Raw genomic sequence first — 21,886 nt, forward strand, 5'->3', positions numbered from 1 at the left:
GTCAATCACAAGGGGAGACTCCAAACAGTGAGCCTTGAGCTGGAGAACAGCGTTTACCGGCGGGGCGGCCGGTGAGAGGGGTGGTGGGGCTGTGGCTTTGGGGAGGCTTGGAGAGGACGAGGGGCAAGCAGCGTGAGGGGAGAGGGCTTGGCTGGCAGGGATTCGACGAGGGAGAGCTAGCGAGAATAGAGGGGGAGGGGAGGAAGGGCAAGGGGCCAGAGGGCGGCCGGGGGCAGCGGTGGCTCCGCGTTGGAGGTTAAGTGGGTAGAGCTGTGTTAGTGTGTCTCAGGAGAGTGGGGCCTGAGGGGCTGGCGAGGGTCGTCCTTAGGACACAGGCCCATAAAGGACATTTCTTGGGAGGCTGTGCTTCGGGAAATAAAGGGTGGAATGGAAATGGGAGGGCTGAGGAGCTGGTGGTGAAGATACCTACTGAGGAAGAGGTACCTGGGCCAGGTGGGACAAAGGGTGTTTTTGTAGTGGCAGATGAGACTCCTCAGTTTGGGAATTTTCAAATATGGTGACAGAATCCTCCCTCCTTAGAAGTGATGGTTTTAGGGGCTTTCAGGATTAGTTCCAGGCTGTGGACTTTCCTGAGCCCTGAAAGAGGTGGTTAATATTTCTGTCAGTCCTCTTTTAACCTTAACCAAGTACACTCCATACTCTTAAAACCTCCCAACTGATTCAGGTGCTTATTGGACATTCAAGGATCAGGATTCAGTGATGTGACAGGAAAGGATAAGGGGCTTCTAATGTCATATAAGTTTTTATTACTTATTTAGGCTCTGGTGTTTAGGTTACAGTAGCAGGGGGTTGACAAATATGGTTTAAAAACTCTTGTTAGATTATGACCATGCAGTCCTTTTTTTTTTTTTTTGGTAGCTATAATTGGCATATAACATTATATTAGTTGTAGGTGTAAAACATAATGTTTTGATATTTGTACATATTGTGAAATGATCACCACAATAAGGCTAGTTAACATCTATCACTATACATAGTTACAGTATGCAGTCTTGCTCCTAGTTTTCCAGCTGTCTTAGTTGGAAGGTATCAATTATTTCACTGTTCCATTTGGTCTCGAAGTATTGTGCCATGTGTATTTTCACTATTTCAGGATTTTAGTACATTCTCTAATTTTGGCTCACAGAGATAGCACATTTGTTTTTTATTAACAGATCTTGTGCTAGACTCTCCATCCCTTACCTTTCTAGTTTATGTTAACAGATGATCAGAAGGTCCAGAAAGAAAGAGTCTTAACTTCTTCTGTGGTTCTAAGGCTTAGTCCAAATAAAAAAAAATCATGATAATTAGAAAACTTCTTTATCTACTTCCTCTCCTAATATCCCCCCTTTCTCGTGTAATGGGGCTTGCTGGGAAGGTTTCCTACATTTTAGGCATTTTCCATAAGGGATCTCTAGTGGGCAACCATAAACCCTCACTCCTACCCACAACAATAATAATCCATCTTTTTTTCTCTGTCTCTTTGTGCTGGAAACAGGTTTAGCGAATGAAGCTATGGCTACAGATTCTCCCCGAAGACCCAGTCGTTGTACTGGTGGAGTTGTGGTTCGCCCCCAGGCTGTCACGTAAGCAAATTTCAGATAAGCCTAAAAGCTAAAGAAACTTTGCTCAGAATAGTAACCAATATTCAGGTTTCCTTTTTGAACATGGACTACCTTTATAAAATCTATTTAATTTTACCTTTACAGGATGATAAATATTGCCAAGACCAAATAAAAAGAGTAATTGGAGGATCAAGTTAATGTTATTCACATTTATAGGGTGCATCAAAAGCACTATGCTAAATCCTAAGGAGTAATCAGGACCATTATTTAGAAAATGAAATGGCATATTATAGAAAATATAATTGAGAGTATTCTTTTGTGACACACACTATTCGTATGAACGTATGTTGACCAGATGCTGATGTAAAATGTATCTCTTATCGAGGTCTTAGTCAGAAGGTTTCAAAGTCAGTGTCATAAAGAACATTCTATATTTTAAGCATTTTTTGCCAAAGCCTGCTTATACTTTCTAGGAGCATATGATCTAATGTGGTTTTAAGAGATGTATACTTGAAATCTCTGTAATCGATAAAAAAGGTATCAGCAAACTGTGAGAATTGGGAGGAAATATGTTAGTGGGAGTATTTAGTGGGGATATTTTAGTATTTTAGATCCTAAAGGGTTTATTAAGAAGCTAACATAATGTGCTTTAAAGGCTGAGTAGAGTTTGGGTAATTAGAATATAAGGAACATTTTGGAAGTCCAATGCGCTGTCCATTGCACAACGGAGCCTATAAGGAACATTTAGACAAAGGGAATAAGGTGAGCAGATGTAGGTAGGGCAACTCTTTTCATAAATGAAATATAGGGAAGTTGACCTATATAAAGTGGGTTAGGGTGGATAGTGAAGATCCTTCAGTATCTACGTAAGGGGGTGAAACTTGTTTTCTACCTTTTAAAATGTTCATAAGGGAATTGTAGCATTTTATATTATTCCCTTGGGCAGTTTGGCATGTTACATAAAGATTGCCCTCTCAGACTAAGAAAGGTATATGTATAATATAGTATTTTACTATAATACTTCTGTTTTATTTTGCCTCGTGCATTTCCCTGGGCCATACTTCTTTGCTAACTGTGGACCATGGCAACAAGTTTAAACATTTTACTAGCTATGAGTTAGGTACTCTTTCAGTCTTTATTTTACAGGTGAAGAAACCAAAGCAGGGAGAAATTAAGTGAATTATCTTCAGGAAAAGCCAAGAAGGGGAACCTGGATCAAACCCAGGCAGTTTGTCCCCAGAGTCTATGCATTTAGGCAGTATTCTATGTTGCCTCACCATATGGTATCCAACTTATATTGCCTTTTGTTATTCAACACATAATTTTAGTGTTTTTTAAAAAATCTTTTATTTATTTGTATTCTTTTAACAAATAAAGCCCAAGCATCTACTCCATGCCTGAAGTACTGGAGGTAGAAGGTAAACATGAGAGTTGGAGTCCTTTCTGTAGGAGAGTTTACATTCTAGTGGGGGAAACAGTATATAAGAAAAGTGATTACAGACTCTGATCAGTGCCTGGTGTGCTATGATAGAGAATGACAGTGGGGAGTCTGACTTCAGGCTGTCAGGAAAGTCCTCTCTGAGGAGGTAACGCTTAAGCTGGAGAAATGAAAGGGATGGAAAAGCATGGAAAGGAATCTAGACAGAAGGAAAGCTGGCGTAAAGGTCTTGACTGAAAGAGCTTGGTGTATTCTAGGAATGGAAGTTGCAGATGACGGAAGCAGAGTGAGGAGAGTGGCAAAAAAATGAGCAGGGAGAGGCAGGCCTAATCAAATTGTTGTGTGCGTGTTTTTTGTTTTTATTCGGCCTAATCAGTTTTTGTAGCTATTTGAGGCATATTGCTTTTTTATCGGATTTAGGATAACTCATAGGAGTTTCTTCAAATGTAATTTTTCACATGAAATGAAATTAATTTGATTTGGTATTTTGAAGAATTTTTTTTCCACTTGCTGACATCCGTATACTTCCATTTAAAATCTCTCAGTGACCTTAACAGTATCATTTTTCTTCACTTTTATGCGTTTTAATATTTTCCCATGTCTTTTCTATGGCAAAAATTCTTTTTTTGGACTTCTTAGTATCTCCTAATACCTGTCCTGCACCTGCAGCAAAATGCAGATTGATTTTGCTATATACAGGTAAGAGACTAGGTGCATAACCAATTTAAAGAGAAGGTCACTAAGTACTGAGTCATCAGCCACAGTTCTTCTTGCTCTGACTGGGGAATTCTTTTGCTTTGACTCAAGAGGAAGATCCTGCCTTAGCCTTGTGTCATCACAAATACAAGTTAGAATCTGTATGTCAAATTAAGAGAGCATGACTTTTAAGAAGAGATGATGTTTAAAACGATTAATATCTCATTTGCATTTCATTTAATAACATTATACGAAGAAACTAGAAAGCAGGATAGCAGAATTATTGGTTGATGAGAGTCTTTTCTCTTTTTTAATATTGTGAGTAACTTTCTTAAGGCTTAGAGAAAGAGCTTTTCCATGTTTTGTTTTAAGATGTCAGGATCAATTTTATCCATTTCACCTTTTTTCAGGGAGCAGTCCTACATGGAAAGTGTTGTGACTTTTCTACAGGACGTTGTGCCACAGGTAAGTAAGTAAGAAATATAGTAGGTTTTACCATTGGCCTGGGAGATTCTGAAATGTTCTCTTTCCTAAGCCTGACACTGGTATCATGAACTTCAGAAAGATTTTTAACGTTTTAACATCCTGAGCATTGGTAGGGTAGAACTATATATGTTAGTTTTACAAGTGCCTTAGTTTTGCACTGTTTGTGGCACAATTATTATTCCTCAAGACTTGATCTCCTAAGAGGAATCGAGGTGAGATGTTAGTTGAGAGCTGGGACTTGGGATTCTCTAGTTGGATTCTATTTCCAGAATCTTCCTCTTGCCCTAGTTAAATGTTGCCTGTCTGAAATGATCAAAGCAAAGTCTATATTTTGCATTTCATTAACTAGATATTATATTGGCTAAATACTATACTGAGCACAAATCTACATGTCTTTCATGGTGAGCAGTATCTTTATGCCAAGTGGGGTATGCCTTGTTACTCTAACTTACAACAGAAGTTGTCTGTAAAGAATGAGAGCAGCCCTCCTGGGGTCATACCTAGTGCACTGTTGCCCAGATTTAACATGAGTATCACTTAGCACATGTGTTAAAAATAATCATTTCCAGACCCCGTCCCAGAGAGTTTGACTCAGTGGAATTGAGGTGGCATCCAGTAACTTGTGTGTGTGTGTAGTGAGAGCCTCTGGGGATTCTCGTGAAACAGTGGCTGTGGGAAGCTCTGTTCTGTGGGACTACTGAAGGAAAGGTGTTTTCTACTTATGGTGATGTCAGTGTTTCCTGACTGCCAGGCTATTTGTAACCATGCGGTTGAAAAAAGAATTCGTAGATCCAGTGTCCCAGCCTTATGACAGCAATCTAGAAAAGTCTAAAATCCAGATTTCAGTTATATTATATAAGTTGTATTTCTCAAATAAGGGAAAGTATCAGGGAATGTTGATACTCTTTTATGATGTTCAGATAACTTTAATGGAAATGGGTCACAATGACAAGGTCCTTGGGCATGTAAAGGATAATAAATGCTTTCCTATTTTGAGGAACTTGGTTACTAAACGAAGTCAAATTGCTGAAACAAGCAGAGCTTACAGCAGCATTTCAGTAAGTGTTATACATGATGGTATAGATCTAATATGTACTTGCTAAGAGAATGCATAGCAAAGAAAGAATGAAAGAGTCCAATTCTCTTTTTTTAAAAGTATTTATTTATTTATTTGACAGAGATCATAAGTGGGCAGAGAGGCAGGCAGACAGAGAGGAAAAAGCAGACTCCCCACTGAGCAGAGAGCCCAATGCGGGGCTCGATCCCAGGATCCTGAGACCGAGACCCAAGCTGAAGGCAGAGACTTAACCCACTGAGCCATCCAGGTGGCCTGAAAGAGTCAAATTCTAAAGGACATTGGAAATAGCGGTTGAAATGAATGGAAAGGTTAGGTATTGAATGTTGGAAGAAACTGGTTAGCTGGGTATGGCAGGCAACAGAGTTGCTGTCCAAGAGCGTCTTGGACTGTGCTCGGAATGGCAGTTCTCTCAGTGGTACTTTGTAGTCAGCTATTTGGAAAATTATATTTTTTGCTGATATTGTTTTCCAACACCTATTCTGGAAATCTTCAAATTCCTGGAGCCTAGAAATTGTTTCCTGTGTTCCCAAATACCCAGAAAAGGAAGAAAATGTGTTGTTAGACTGGTGTCCTCTTCTTCAGCTATTATAGAGAGAAATTCCCATTGTATTTAACAGGTGTTATTGATGGCTGTAGATGCTCTTAGCTGTGCTTTTTGATCTAATAATTTTACTTCTGAAAATCTATTAAATAATAATTCAGCAAGGAAGAAAGGTAAAGCTCTGAACTCTTCAGTGTATGTGTCAAAAGTCTGCATTTTCAGTATAAAAAATTGTAGCCAGCCCAGATGTCAATAGAAGTCAAGCAAATTATGGTATGTGATCCCTATAGAATGATTTGCTATAACTAGAAATTATGCTTCTTGACACAATGGGTGTGATTTTCTGTACAGTGAAAAAAAATGAAATATATAAACAGAACATGTAAATATAATGATCGTGTCTTTTAAAGTTCAACGTAAAAAAATAAAGTTCAGCAATAACTTTATGCTTATGAAAGTGTGTATGTGTTAGAAACCTGTTAAGGAATAAAAGGACAATTAAATAAATAAATCCTGTCAATAATGGGGTGGAAGTTTTGATTCTAAGAGGGCTAAAGTAGTTGGATGTTGGTTGAAGCAGGAAGGCTAATGATTGGGGCTGGAATGTGTGGGAAACCTTCAGGGTAATAGTACACTGACCTCGGTTAAGATACCAAATGAAAGCTGGATGGGCACTGGGTGAGTATGTGCCTCACTGAGAATAAAATACCCACATGTGTCTTCTCCATGGGAACCTTCAGGAAGGCACACACAAAGCAGTGCTCAGCTGCCTCAGTCAGCTTCACAGAATCTTCTCAAGAAGGGTTAGTAGAGAGCACTAAGGAAAGAAGAAAACTTGAAGACATGGCAAAAGCATAGAAGGCTTGTTTTGAAAGTCTTATTTTCCCCCGAAAGGGGAAAAAAAAAAGAAGTTCAAGAATCCCAGTGTAGTGAAAGACCTCATTCAACTTTGTTTTGTTCAGCATATCACTCAGAAATCAAAGGAGAGCATCCTGCAAATGTTGCAAAGGAATTGGGAGAATGTTGACTAATGGTGCAGGTGATAAGCAGCCTTATAATCTGCTATACTGAAGAAAATTTTGAAAAATGTTACTGCTTTACCAGATTAAAGGAGAGCATGTTGTGGGGGGAAAAAAGTTGTCTTAAATGCACTGTGCTATTCAAGATTGGATGCTGGAACAGAGAAAGGACATTAGTGGAAAAACTGATGAAATCCAAATAAAGTCTGAGGCTTAATTAACAGTAATACGTCAATATCAGTGACAGGGTTTTGACAAATGTACCATGGCAAGGTCGGGCTTGGTTAGATAGTTAACATTAGGGGAAACTGGCTGAGGGGTATCTGAGAACTCTGTACTATAATTAATAATCTAAAATTATTCCAAAATATAAAGCTTATTTCTTATTTATTTTTTTTTTAAGATTTTATTTGAGAGAGAGAGCGCGCTGGAGTGAGAGTGGTCACACAAGCAGGGGTGGGGGTTGGGGGCATGGGTGGAGGGAAGAGGCAGAAGGAGAGGGAGAAGCATATTTCTTGCTGAGCAGGGAGCCTGATGCAGGGCTCAATCCCAGGACCCTGGATTGAGATTATTACCTGAATCTAAGGCAGAAGCTTAACTGACTGAGCCACCTAAAGTTTATTTTTTTTTTTTTGATTATTTATTTATTTATTTATTTATTTGACAGAGAGAGAGAGAGAGAGAGATCACAAGTAGGCAGAGAGGCAGGCAGAGAGAGAGAGGAGGAAGCAGGCTCCCTGCGGAGCAGAGAGCCCGATGCGGGGCTCAATCCCAGGACCCTGAGATCATGACCCGAGCCTAAGGCAGCGGCTTAATCCACTGAGCCACCCAGGCGCCCCACCTAAAGTTTATTTTTAAGAAAGATTTTATTTATTTGAGAGAGAGCCAATGGGAGAGAGAGAGAGTGGGCACAAGCAGAGGGGAGGGATAGAGGAAGAGGGAGAAGCAGACTCCCCATCTAGCAGGGAGCCAGGACCCTGAGATCATGACCTGAGCCAAAGGCAGACCCTTAATGGACTGAGCTGCCCTGGCGCCCTCCTAAATTTTATTTTTAAAAGATTTTCAAGGTTGAAAAGACCAAGCCCAAAGAAGAGGAAGGAAATGAGGATGAGGTGGTCAAAGATAAAGTTGATGAATTAGTTGGTTCTAGGGTAGGCTTTCCTCTTCCCCAAAGGAATTGACTGCCCTATACACATCTCACTTTTATTTTTTAATTTTTTAATTATTTTTTATTCATTTTTTTTAGATTTTTTAAATTTATTTATTTGACAGAGAGAGAGATCACAAGTAGGCAGAGAGGCAGGCAGAGAGAGAGGAGGAAGCAGGCTCCCTGCGGAGCAGAGAGCCCGATGCGGGGCTCAATCCCAGGACCCTGAGATCATGACCTGAGCCGAAGGCAGTGGCTTAATCCACTGAGCCACCCAGGTGCCCCTCACTTTTTTTTTTTTTTTAAAAGACAATAAGGGCGCCTGGGTGGCTCAGTGGGTTAAAGCCTCTGCCTTCGACTCAGGTGATGGTCCCAGGGTCCTGGGATCGAGCCCCACATCGGGCTCTCTGCTCCGCAGGGAGCCTGCTTCCTCCTCTGTCTCTGCCTGCCTCTCTGCCTACTTGTGATCTCTGTCAAATAAATAAATAAAATCGTTAAAAAAATAAAATAAAAAAGACAATAAAATTGTAAGGATTTGTAAGATAATTTCTGTTATATGGTAAATCTATTAAAATAATTCTGTCTTTTAGTAGTATTTTCATTGTAGATGAGTTTCAGTTATCATACAAGTTAATAGCTAGTATGATACAGTACAGGGGCTATAAATTGGCATGGAAATTTATTTATTTATTTATTTATTTATTTTTCAAAGATTTATTTATTGGACAGATAGAGATCACAAGTAGGCAGAGAGGCAGGCGGAGAGAGAGAAGGAAGCAGGCTCCCAGCTAAGCAGAGAGCCCGATGTGGGGCTCGATCCCAGGACCCTGGGATCATGACCTGAGCTGAAGGCAGAGGCTTTAACCCACTGAGCCACCCAGGTGCCCCGGCATGGAAATTTAAAGCATGGAAATTTAAATTTAAATTTAAGGATAATACAAATTGTGTGTGGGATGGTAGTTTTTATATGCTTTCGGTATAGCTTATGTTAAACCATTGTTTTGTGAACTGAGTACAACTTTATAATTGAAAATATTGCAGGTCTATTTTGACATTCTATTTGTTTTTAAGATTTTATTTATTTATTTGAGAGACAGAGATCACAAGTAGGCAGAGAGGCAGGCAGAGAGAGAGGGGGAAGCAGGATCCCTGCTGAGCAGAGAGCCCAATGTGGGGCTGGATCCCAGGACACTGGGATCATGACCTGAGCTGAAGGCAGAGGCTTAACCCACTGAGCCACCCAGGTGCCCCTATTTTGACATTCTAAATGCTTAATAATATATACAATCTTTAAAACTTTTAAATAGAGACATTTGCTTTATGAAGAAATGACTCCCTTTGAATATGATGGATACCATTGACACTCTTCCTATGATTTCATGGCAGTTTACGCTCATCTTTGTGATCCCTGCAGGCCTGCAGAAACTGAGTAATAGGTTGAGTCTAGAAGCCAGACAAAAGACTGAAAAAGTAATACTGTACTTTTTTTTTTTCCACCCCCAACTCTGGCCTTTGTCTTCCACCTGGAACTGAAGGCAAACTGGAAGAAATACTTTTGAAAATTCTAGGTAGTGTGTAATTACCTGATCTTAAACAACTGGGGCTAAATAGCTACATGTGGTAGTTTTATTTCTTAAGCCTTCTTATTTGTTGGCTAATGTAGGGGATGATTTACTTTTTGAGTTCCTTTGCATTATAGTGATGCTTCCTAGTAGGCTATGATTATTGTATTTTAGGTTTCTGCAATTCCTTAGTAAGTTAGATTCCTTTAACCAAGATTATCAGATTCCTGGATAACTTTCTTTAGTAGTAAAAATGTTACAAAATGGGTTGGTTCCCAAGATGTTGGATTGGTGGGATTGGAGAGGGATAAGGTTGGCTTTTTAAGTTGCTTTTTGTCTTGAACATCAGTAATATTAGAGCCGTAAAAATTTTTTATTCAGACATTTCTGTTTACTCTGCAGGCTTACAGTGGAACACCTCTAACAGAAGAAAAGGAGAAAATAGTCTGGGTCAGATTTGAAAATGCAGATTTAAATGGTATGGTTTTACTTTTTTTGGGACATATAAATTAAATGTTTGTTTGAGGTTGACCTCATTCCTAAATGAGAACTCTTACTTTAGTCAGATTACTTTCTCTTACAGTAACTTTTTAGTTTTCAAAATAAATTCATTTTTAATTTAAAAAGTAACATAATCATGCTATAGAAAGTTCATTAGAACTGATATTGTGTAAGTCTGAAAGTAACAGTTACATATAGTGGCTAACCTTAAACTTTAGGACATAAAGATTTCTTAGAAAAGAAGTACTAGTTCAAATTTGATTAGACATTATAGGATATACCTACATAATTATCATTACTGTTGGTTGCCTTAGTCTTTAGAATTAATTTTTCCTGAACAGAATTTATGTCTGGATTTTTTCCCCCAAATACATTCCTACATTCCATTTCATGGCCTCTTCATGCTCCGTTTTGCAAGGTGGTTGCCCCTTGTCAGTTTCCCACAGTTCCTAGTCTGTTTTCTTCTGCTGAATTTGGGAGGCACTGGTGAGAAATTGAGTGAGAGGATGGAAGAAAGGGAAGAGTACTCATACCTCTCCTCTCTCTGTTAGTGGCTGCATTTCCTTTGTGGTTCTGGCTTCTTCTAGGTAGCTCCACTGGTGTTTTAGCTTCTGCCAGGTGACCCAGCACCCTGCACTCCTGTGTCTCCCTAGCCTAAGCGTGGTCATGGCTTCCTGCTGCTGCTAATGAAATAGGTAGCCTCATGGTTCCTTTTTTGGTCTCTCAGCTATTCCATCATCTTTGTAACCATTTGTCTTCATTAAATCCCAATTATGAACACACCGCGTTGTTTTCATTTGCTAGCTGGATTTTGGCTGATATCATACTCTTGAGTCTTCATCTCCTCTAACAGTTTAAAAATGTAATGCTGTAAATATATATAGATTTTAAAGTTACTGTCCAGGAGAGAGAGGTTAAGTTGCACTTCTGCAAACTGGCTTCTTTTGAATTTTGGATTCTTTATTAGTGGTTCACTCAAATAATGACAACTTGTTGGACCCTCTCTGTGGGAGATAAATATTCATTTGGTTATTTAATAAATATTTATTTAATAAATATTAAATAAATACAAATATTCATTTGTATGTGTGATCATTTATGATATATAAACTTTTCCTAATATGTTTCTCTTTGAAAACTATAAAGTTTTAATTTTTTTCTTTTTATGATCGTTAAACTGCCTTGTTTACGTGTGTATTTTTCCTCCTTTTTTCCTTTTCCCTCTTTTTTTATCAAGTTTTTTTTTTAAAGATCTTATTTATTTATTTGACACAGAGAGATCACAAGTAGGCAGAGAGAGAGGGGGAAGCAGGCTCCCCACTGAGCAGAGAGCCCGATGTGGGGCTTGATCCCATGAGGTCATGACCTGAGCCAAAGGCAGAGGCTTAACCCACTGAGCCACCCAGGCGCCCCTCAAGTTTTTATTTAAATTCTAGTTAGTTGACATATAGTGTAATAATGGTTTCAGGAGTAGAATTTAGTGATTCATCATTTATATATAATACCTTAGTGCTCATCACAAGTGCCCTCCTTAATATTCTTCACCAAGTTAACCCATTCCCGCCCACCTCCCTGCATCAACCCTCAGTTTGTTCTCGTAGTTAAGATTCCTTATGATTGGGCGCCTGGGTGGCTCAGTGGGTTAAGCCGCTGCCTTCGGCTCAGGTCATGATCTCAGGGTCCTGGGATCGAGTCCCGCATCGGGCTCTCTGCTCGGCAGGGAGCCTGCTTCCCTCTCTCTCTCTCTGCCTGCCTCTCTGCCTACTTGTGATCTCTCTCTCTCTCTCTCTGTCAAATAAATAAATAAAATCTTTAAAAAAAAAAAAAAAAAAAGATTCCTTATGATTTGCCTCCCTCTCTTTTTTTTCCCCCTTCCCCTTTGTTCAGGTTTTGCTTCTTAAATTCCACATATGAGTGCAATCATATTTGTCTTTCTCTGACTGATTTATTTCACTTGGTGTAATACACTCTATCTCCATCCACATTGTTGCAAATGGCAAGATTTTATTTTTGATGCTTGAGTAATATTCCTGTGTGTGTGTGTGTGTGTGTGTGTGTGTGTATGTACACACCACATCATCTTTATCCATTCATCAGTTGATGGACACTTGAGCTCTTTCCATAATTTGGCTATTGTTGATACTGCTGCTATAAACATCATGGTGCAAATGTCCTTTCAAATCAGTATTTTTGTATTTTTTGGTAAATACCTAGTGCAGTTGCTGGGTTGTAGAGTAGTTCTATTTTTAACTTTTTGAGGAAACTTCATACTGTTTTCCTGAGTTGCTGCACCAGCTTTCATTCCTACCAACAGTGTAGGAGGGTTCCCCTTTCTCCACATCCTCACCAACATCTGTTGTTTCCTGTGTTAATTTTAGCCATTCTGACAGGTGTGAGGTGGTATCTCATTGTAGTTTTTATTTGTATTTCCCTGATACCAAGTGATGTTGAGCATTTTTCAAGATTGCTTTGGCTATTTGGGGTCTTTTCTGGTTCCATACCAATTTTAGGATTGTCCTAGCTCTCTGAAAAATTCTTTTGGTTTTATGACAGAGATTGCCATAATTGTGTAGATTGCTATGGGTAGTATAGACTTTTAACAATATTTGTCCTTCTTATCTGTGAGCATGAATGTCTTTTCATTTCCTTGTGTCATCTTTAGTTTCTTTCATAATTGTTTTATAGTTTTCAGAGTACAGATCTTTTACCTCTTTGGTTAGGTTTATTCCTAGGTGCAATTGTAAATAGGATTGATTCCATAATTTATCTTTCTGCTGCTTCATTATTGGTGTATAGAAATGCAACAGGGGCACCTGGGTGACTCAGTTGGTTAAGCTTCTGCTTTCGGCTCAGGTCATGATCCCAGGGTCCTTGGACTGAGTTCCAAGTTGGGCTTCCTGCTTAACAGGGAGTCTGCTTCTTCCTTTTTTCTCTCCCTTTGCCCCTCCACACTGCTCATTCTCTCTCTCTCTCTCTCTCAAATAAATGAATAAAATTCTTAAAAAAAAAAAAAAGAAATGCAACAGATTTCTGTATATTGATTTTGTAGCCTGTGACTTTGCTGAATTTGTGTATTAGTTCCAGCAATTTTTTGGTGGAGTCTTTTGGGTTTTCTATGTAGGGTATCATGTCATCTGTGAATAGTGAGTTTGACTTTTTCCTTGCTGCTTTGGATGTCTTTTAATTCTTTTTGTTGTCTGATTGCTGAGGCTAGGAGTTCCAGTATTATGATAAATAACAGCAGTGGGAATGAACATCCCTGTCTTATTCCTGACTAGAGAGGAAAAGCTCTCAGTGTTTCCCCATTGAGGATGATATTAACTCTGGGTCTCTTGTATATAACCTTTGTGATGTTGAAGTATGTTCTATCTATCCCTACTTTGTTGCGAACGGATTTTATCAAGAATGGATGCTTCATTTTGTTAGATGCTTTTTCTGCATCTGTTGAGAGGATCATATGGTTCTTATCCTTTCTTTTATGAATGTGGTGAATCACATTGGTTGATTTGCAAATATTGAACTGCCTTGCAGCCCAGGAATAAATCCCACTTGACTGTGGTAGATAATTCTTTTGATGTACTGTTGGATCCTATTGGCTAGTACTTTGGTGAGAATTTTGGCATCCATGTCCATCAGGGATATTGGTAATTTTCCTTTTTGGTGGGGTCTTTGTCTGGTTTTGGGATCAAGGTTAATGCTGGCCTTGTAGAAAGAGTTTGGAAGTTTTCCTTCCATTTCTATTTTTTGGAGTAGTTTGAAAAGAATAGGTAGTAACGCTTTAAATGTTTGGTAGAATTCCCCTGGGAAGCCATCTGGCCCTGGACTTTTGTTTATTGGGAAAATTTTAGTTATTATTTCAATTTCTTTGCTGGTTATGGCTGTATTCAAATTTTCTATTTCATCCTATTTCAGTTTGGGTAGTTTATACGTTTCTAGGGATTTATCAATTTCTTCCACATTGCCCAGTTTTTGTCATATAATTTTTCATAATATCCTCTTATAATTGTTTATATTTCTATGGTGCTGGCTGTGATCGCTCCTCTTTCATTCATTATTTTATTTAATTGGGTCCTTTCTCTTTTCTTTTTGGTAAGTCTGGGTAGGGGTTTATGTTTTATTAATTCTTTGAAAGAATCAGCTCCTAGTTTTATTGATCTGTTGTACTGTTTTTTTATTTGTTTGTTTGTTTCTGTATCATTTTTTTCTGTTCTAACTGTATTATTTACCTTCTTTTAATGGCTTTAGGCTTTATTTGCTGTTCCTTTTCTAGCTCCTTTAGGCATAAGGTTAGGTTGTGTATTTGAGACTTTTCCTCTTTCTTGAGTCAGGCCTGTATTGCTATGTACTTCCCTTTTATGACTGCTTTTGCTGCATCCTAAAGGTTTTAGACTGTCATGTTTTCATTTTCATTTGCTCCCACATTTTTTTTTTATTTCTTCTTTGATTTCCTGGTTAACCTGTTCATTCTTTACTAGGATGTTCTTTAATCTCCATATATTTATGGTCTTTCTGCATTTTTACTTGTGGTTGACTTCAAGTTTCATAGTATTGTCTGAAAATATGCGTGGTATGATCTCAGTCTTTTTGTACTTGTTGAGGCCTGATTTGTGACCCATTATGTGTTCTATTCTGGAGAATGTTTCAAATGCACTTGAAAAGAATGTGTATTCTGTTGTTTTAGGATGAAATGTTCTGAATATATTTGTTAAGTCCATCTGGTCCAGTGTGTCATTCAAAGCCATTGTTGCCTTGCTGATTTTCTGCTTAGATGATTTGTCCATTGTTGTAATTTGTGTGTTAAATTCCCTTAGTATTATTGTATTATTATCAAGGAGTTTCTTTATGTTTGTTATTAATTGATTTATATACTTGGGTGCTCCCAAGTTGGGGGGCACAAATATTTACAATTGTTAGTTCTTCTTATTGGATAGACCCCTTTATTATGGTATAGTGCCCTTCTTCATCTCTCGTTACAGTCTGGTTTAAAGTTTGTTTGATATAAATATCGCTAATCTGGCTTTCTTTTGATGTCCATTAGCATGATAACCGGTTCTCCATCCCCTCACTTTGTTTTTTTAAGTAAGCTTCTCACCCAACATGGGGCTTGAAATCACAGCCCCCAGATCAGGAGTTGCATGTTTCACCAACCAAGCCTGCCAGTCGCATCCTCCTCCTCCCTGACCTTGCTTTCAGTCTGCAGGTGTCTTTAAATCTAAAATGAATCCCTTGGAGGCAGCATATAGATGGGTCTTATTTTTTTATCCATTCTGATAGCCTGTGTCTTTTGATTGGAGCAGGTAGTCCAGTTATGTTCAGTGATTTTTTTTTTCAGTGATTATTGATAGATATGAATTTTGGTGCCATTGTATTACGTGTAAAGTCAGTGTTTCTGGAGATTTTCTTTGTTCCTTTCTAGTCTTTGTTGCTTTTGGTCTTCCTTTCCCACTAAAGAGTCTCCTTTAATATTTCTTGTAGGGCTGGCTTAGTAGTCATGAACTCCTTTAGTTTTTGTTTATCTGGAAAACTCTTTATCTCTCCTTCTGTTCTGAATGACAGCCTTGCCAGATTAAGTGTTCTTGGCTGCATATTTTTCCCATTCAGCATTTGACTATATCATGCTACTCTCTTCTGGCCTGCCAAGCTTCCGTGGAGAGATCTGCTAACCTTGTTTTCTCTTGTAGGTTAGGGATTTATTTTCCCTTGCTGCTTTCAGGATTCTTTCCTTATCTCTTTATTTTGCAGATTTTACTGTGAGATGTCTTGGTGTTGACCTGCTTTTGTTGATTTGGATGGGAGTTCTCTGTGCCTCCTGGATTTGGATGTCTGTTTCCGATAATTTTCACAAATAAACCTTCTACCCCCTTTTCCCTCTCTTCTTCTGGAACTTCTATGATATGAATGTTATTGTGCTTTAGGGAGTTGCTGAGTTCCCCAAGTCTGAATGTGATCCACTATTTTTCCTTTCTCTCTTCTTTTCAGCTTAATTGTTTTCTATAATTATATCATCTGTATCACTTATTAGTTCCTTTGCTTCTTCCATCCTTGTGGTCATTACATCCAGTCAGTTTTGTATCTTGGTTATAGCATTTTTTATTTTGGCCTGTCTAATTTTTAGGTCTTTTATCTCTGTGGTGAAGGACTCCCTTGTGTCTTCTGTGCTTTCCTCAAGTCCAGCTAGTATCCTTATGATTGCTGTTTTAAATTCTGGTTCAGACATATTACTTGTATCTGTTTTGATTAAATCCCTGGCTGTGATCTCTTATTCTTTCTTTCGGAATGAATTTCTTTGTCTTGGCATTTTGTCTAGGGCTCTCTCTTCTTTGTGTTAGGAAGGCCTGTTATGTTTCCGACTCATATTAAGAGGTCTGATACTCTCCAGGGCTTGGTGCTTCAGGAAGTGTTTCTGGTTACTCTGCTGTTGTGTTTGGCTGCTCTTTCCCCCGTGTCAGTCCAATGTAGAATTTCTCCTTGCCTGCAGTTGGGAATGTTTGGATCTTGTCCAATGTATGGTGAGTTTTAACTAAGTGCGTTTCAGTCTGCTTGTTAAAAGAGGCTAGATACTATTTCTTCTAGAGCTGAAGCTTTGTAGTACTCTATCATTGGTAGACTTGGTGCATTATGGGGGTTTGTGCTGGTCTTCTGGGGGAGGGTCCTGCTGGTGCTCTGATTCTCAGGCACACTTGTCTTAGTAAAGAAGCCCTTGCAGAGCGCAGGGGTCGGGGCTTGGTGTAAGTGACTCAGGCCTCTGGTGTGGGCACTGCGCTACTCACTGAAGTCCATCCCTGCTAAGGGACAGGGATAAAAATGGCATCAGCTGACTTTCTTGTCCTTGGAGAGGAGAGTTCGCACATGCTACTGTTCAGGAAGCCCTCACAGACGTGTGAACAATCTCCCCCCTTGTGTCCCCAGCTTCTGTCAGATCCCTGTCTTCATCCTGTCTGTGTCCCAGCCATCTGCTCATTTGGTGCCTCAGTGCTCCTGTGTTTTAGCTCAGGCCCATTGGTTGAGTTTCAAATTTTAGGGATCTGGTGCTACACAGACCCATGCTGTTTCTCTGGGTGAGGGTCTTGCCACACTGTGGGTAGTGCTGGTTTGTTCCAGAAAGACAGTAGCACGAATGTGCTGAGGCTTGGAGTTTATGGCAAAATGTAACTGAGAGCTGGCATCCAGGTGAGCTGCCCTTAGCAGCTGTTTCTGCTCCTCCTATGCTAATGAACTGGCAGCTCAGTGGCACTCAGTGGCTCTTTTGTCCCCACAAGGAGGTGCCACCTCTCCCAGATACACTCCAAGAAGGGGAACTGTTTCTCCCAGTGTGACCCAGGGAATCCTCAGACCATGCTGTCTGCTCCTGGGCTTCGGCCTTCCTTCTCCACAGGTGCACCTTTGTGCCCTCCAGGCTCCACCTGGAGATGGTGCAGTCTTCTAAAACTTAAGACTTTGAGCTTCACTGCTTGTAAAAACTCAAAATAATCAGCCCCTCCTGTTTCGCCTCAGTGGGGAAGTGTATACTTGTGCAATGTCCTGAGCTCTGTTCTCTTTCTCTCTCCCTGTTTCTATCTCTCCCTCTCTCTCTCTCTCTCTCTCCCTTGCCTCTCTCCCTCTTCTCTGCAGCACCAGGATTCTTTTTGCCCCCAAATGACATCTCTGCACCTCCCACCTTCCACGATGTGGCCTTTTTTCTCCCTCTAGTTGTGCAGTTTGTTCTCTCAGCCCTCAGATCGATTTCCTGGGTGTTCAGAATGATTTGATATTTATCTAGCTGTGTTCAAGGGATGAGGCAAGTGTAGAGTCCTCCTCCCCTATTTCCTCCTTATTAATAACTAGGTAACTATTCATCTTTTGTTTTCTATCATCTTTTCCTCTTGAATTCAGACTCTTCTTTCTTTTCGGGAAGTATATTTTTTGCTTTGTGCAGTCAGAAAGTATTAGAGAACTTTTTTTTTTTTTAAATATTTTATTTATTTGACAGAGAGAAATCACAACTAGGCAGAGAGGCAGGCAGAGAGAGAGGAGGAAGCAGGCTCTCCGCAGAGCAGAGAGCCCGATGTGGGGCTCGATCCCAGGACCCCGGGATCATGACCTGAGCCGAAGGCAGAGGCTTTAACCCACTGAGCCACCCAGGCGCCCCGAGAACTTTTTTTTTTTTTAAGATTTTATTGTAAAGTAATCTCTACAACCAATTTGGGACTTAAATCCACAAGAGTTGAGATCAAGAGTTGTATGGTCCACTGACTGAGGCAGCCAAGTGCCCTCTTAAAGAACTTTCTTGATTTAATAACAAAGTAAAATGTGATCATGGTCTTGGAAATACTAGTGCAGACAGTAACAAAAGCTTGTTTTACAACATATGCAAAATGTTAAAAACAATTTTTAAGGGTTCATATCAACAGCAAAATAGAAAATTATTTTAATATTACAAAACTAACATTTAGAAAATTTCATCAAAATAATCTTAAGCATGATTTTCTGTTTGTTGTTGTTTTTTTTTTGAACAGTAAGACTTGCTGGCATAATATTCCATAAAGCCTTTGCTTTATTGGAGTAAAATGCATCTGGAAATCTAGATTGATCCTGCTTGAAAATTATTTTAGTCTGTGTGGGCTATTGAACTTATATTGGTTGTTTAATTTTATTTCCTCAAAGATTTTATTTATGTAATTGACAAGAGAGAGGCCGCCAGAGAAGGAACACAAGCATGGGGAGTGGGAGAGGGAGAAGCAGGCTTCCTGCCGAGCAGGGAGCCCGATGTGGGCCTCAACCCCAGGACCCTGGAATCATGATCTGAGCTGAAAGCAGACGCTTAATGACTGAGCCACCCAGGTGCCCTATAGTGTTTTAAATGTAATATCCCATATCCCAGTTGATTTATTAAGCTTTTAAATGTATAAATTTTCCTCAAATACTTTAACACACTCACATGTCCTTTGGTCTCTCCTTTCTGTATCATATTGATATGGTCTAAAATTTTGGCCCAGGTTTTTAATGGATGTACTTTTTATTATCTCTGACCCTAGGAGTATGTGTGTACACTTGTTAGGTTTTAAGACAATAGTGGAGATTACAAGATACTTGATTCCCCTTACTTCCCCAGTCTCTTACAGCATTTCTTGAATTTGTCTATATGTGTCCTTTCCTTTCCTTCCCTTCTCCTTCTCCTCCCTACTCCCCTCCCTTCTTTCCTTTCTTCTTTTCTTTCCTCTTCCTTTTCTCTTTTCTTTTCCTTCTTTCTTTCTTTCATCTGAGCGTGAGAGAGATATTGATTGAGCATGAGCAGGAGTGAGGAAAGGGGAGGGAGAGAGAGAACCTCAAGCAGATTCTGTGCTTAGTTCAGAGACTGACGCAGGGCTTGATCTCATGACCCCGAGATCATGATCTGAGCTGAAACCAATAGTCAGATGCTTAACCAACTGCACCACCCAGACATCCCTATTTGTGTTCTTTCTTAAGGTTCTTTTTGCAGCAAACCTGAGGTGTTTACAATTGAAAGAAAATTTGGCTATGGAAAAGAAGAAAAGTAGGGTTGATTGGCTCCAATTCCAGAATCTCATTGAAGAAGGCCAACAAGGGCTAAGTTTTCCCTTGCATTGGACTTTCTTGATCAGCCAGTCTGCCCTTCCCTGGTGCCTGGTACACTTGGGGTGCAATTCCTTCTTCACTGCCTTTTGTCTTTCATGATACCCTAGGGGAGCTAGTGGAGGGGATTCTTCTGGTCCCAGCCAGGCTAATTTAGCAGCTTGCAGAATTCTTCAGAGAGCAGCTGTGGGTACCTGGAGATGGTATTAGGTATTTAGGCTTCTCTTTGCCGGACCTGGACTTTTTCTGGCAGAACAGTCTTAGAAGTTTATTAGCTGTCTGTAGATTTAAGTTATTTTATATTTTTAATGAAACTCTATTAGCTATTAATTAATTTAAAAGTTGCAGTGTTTGAATTGAAAACTCTGCTCTGGTGATTGCTTTCTATTCTTTCCAACAGACCTGGGAGCTCTGCTTTTTTTGCTTGGAATGATAGAGTGATACCAGTTGGCCCCTTGCCTCCAGGCTGCAACCCATTTGATTATGGCTTATCGTAGTTGGGGGTTGACTAGGCAATGACTAACAGGAGATAATTCTAAGGGAACTGTCTTATTGGGCTTCTCCAATCCTGGGCTCTCTTAGGTATCTCCATTCTTAATCTTTGTACTGACTTTGGCTTGGTGTTAGGTGGAGAGTCCTGTTTTTGGAACTCATTCGTGAGTGGGATGAAGTTCCTTCATGTCATTGTCACTGTTCTCTTTCTGCTTCCAGGCAGTCTGACTTATACCTAAACTTGTTTCTCTTGAGGCTCCATACTGAAAAAGGTGTAAGGAGTAGCCAAAGCAGTTTAATACCCTGATGTTTCTGTCAGATTCCTTAAAGGTGAACATATAATTTGAGTCCCAGAACACATCACGTTAACTAGCTGGTTTGCTACCTTATAACGAGAACTGCCAACCTTCTAGACTGTGAGGGGAAAATTCCTACCAACCCCCACCCCCCCTCGCCCCGGCCCATCCTGACTCAGTCAATTCTAATATAAAAGTACTAGTATAGGGGCGCCTGGGTGGCTCAGTGGGTTAAAGCCTCTGCCTTCAGCTCGGGTCATGATCCCAGAGTCCTGGGATCGAGCCCCGCATCGGGCTCTCTGCTCCGCGGGGAGCCTGCTTCCTCCTCTCTCTCTCTGCCTGCCTCTCTGCCTACTTGTGATCTCTGTCTGTCAAATAAATAAATAAAATCTTAAAAAAAGGGGCACCTGGGTGGCTCAGTGGGTTAAAGCCTCTGCCTTTGACTCAAGTCATGATCCCAGGGTCCTGGGATCGAGCCCCGCATGGGGCTCTCTGCTCAGCAGGGAGCCTGCTTCTCCCTCTCTCTGTCTGCCTCTCTGCCTACTTGTGATCTCTGTCTCTCAAATAAATAAATAAAAATCTTTAAAAAAAAATCTTAAAAAAAAAGTACTAGTATAGTACTATGTTACATATGTTATATTGTATATTATATATACTTTGCTATAGTGTAGTACTCACTATACTTAGGTATCTATTTTTATATTCAACAGGCTTTTTTTTTTTAGTTGCAAGTAGTTGGTTTAAGAAAATAAAAAATTTTTTATTGTGGTAAAATACATATAACATAAAATTCGCCTTTTCCGCCATTTTTAAGTGTATAGTTAGGTAGTGTTAAGTACATTCACATTGCTATGCAAATAATGTCTGGAACTTTTCATCTTGTAAAACTGAAACTCGTGAAACTCTGTAACCATTATACAGTAGTTCCACATTCTCTCCTTCCCACTGGCCCTTGGTACCCACCATTCTACTTTCTGGCTTTATGAATTTGATTACTCAGTGTACTTCATAAATGGTATCGTATAGCAATTGTCTTTACGTGACTGGCTTATTTCACTTAGCATGTCAAGGTTCATCCATGTGTAGCATGTGTTGGAATTTTCCTTTCAAGGCTTTCCATTGTATGTGTATATCACATTTTATTTATTTGTTCGTTGATTGTCATTTGGGTTGCTTCCACCTTTTGGCTTTGTGAATAATGCTGCTATTAATATTATTGTATAAATATCTCTTTGAGTTTCTGTTTTTGATTTTTTCCGAGAATATATCCATAAGTGGAGTTGTTGTCTCATGTGTTATTTTTTTTTTTGAAGATTTTATTTATTTATTTGACAGACAGAGATCATAAATAGGCAGAGAGGCAGGCAGAGAGAGAGGGGGAAGCAGGCTCCCTGCTGAGCAGAGAGCCTGATGCGGGGCTCGATCCCAGGATCCTGAGATCATGACCTGAGCCAAAAGCAGAGGCTTTAACCCACTGAGCCACCCAGGCACC

General features: G+C 39.7%; 1 protein-coding gene across 7 annotated transcripts in view; it reads left to right on the plus strand.

Annotated features, from left to right (window-relative positions):
- BCAS3 (BCAS3 microtubule associated cell migration factor) overlaps positions 1–21,886 on the plus strand; it is a 611,032-nt gene continuing 589,146 nt past the window's right edge. For 6 of the 7 annotated variants that reach the window (XM_045984131.1, XM_045984134.1, XM_045984132.1 and 3 more), the window contains exons 1-4: positions 1–71; positions 1,499–1,586; positions 4,110–4,164; positions 9,935–10,010. In XM_045984131.1, coding sequence (XP_045840087.1) covers positions 1,516–1,586; positions 4,110–4,164; positions 9,935–10,010 — 202 coding nt within the window. In that variant the 5' untranslated portion in view covers positions 1–71; positions 1,499–1,515. Of the gene's footprint in view, positions 72–1,498; positions 1,587–4,109; positions 4,165–9,934; positions 10,011–21,886 lie in introns of those variants that run through there. The other variant, XM_045984137.1, reaches the window with a different exon arrangement.

The sequence above is a fragment of the Meles meles genome, chromosome 18 (assembly GCF_922984935.1).
Source record: "Meles meles chromosome 18, mMelMel3.1 paternal haplotype, whole genome shotgun sequence".
Lineage (NCBI taxonomy): Eukaryota > Metazoa > Chordata > Mammalia > Carnivora > Mustelidae > Meles > Meles meles.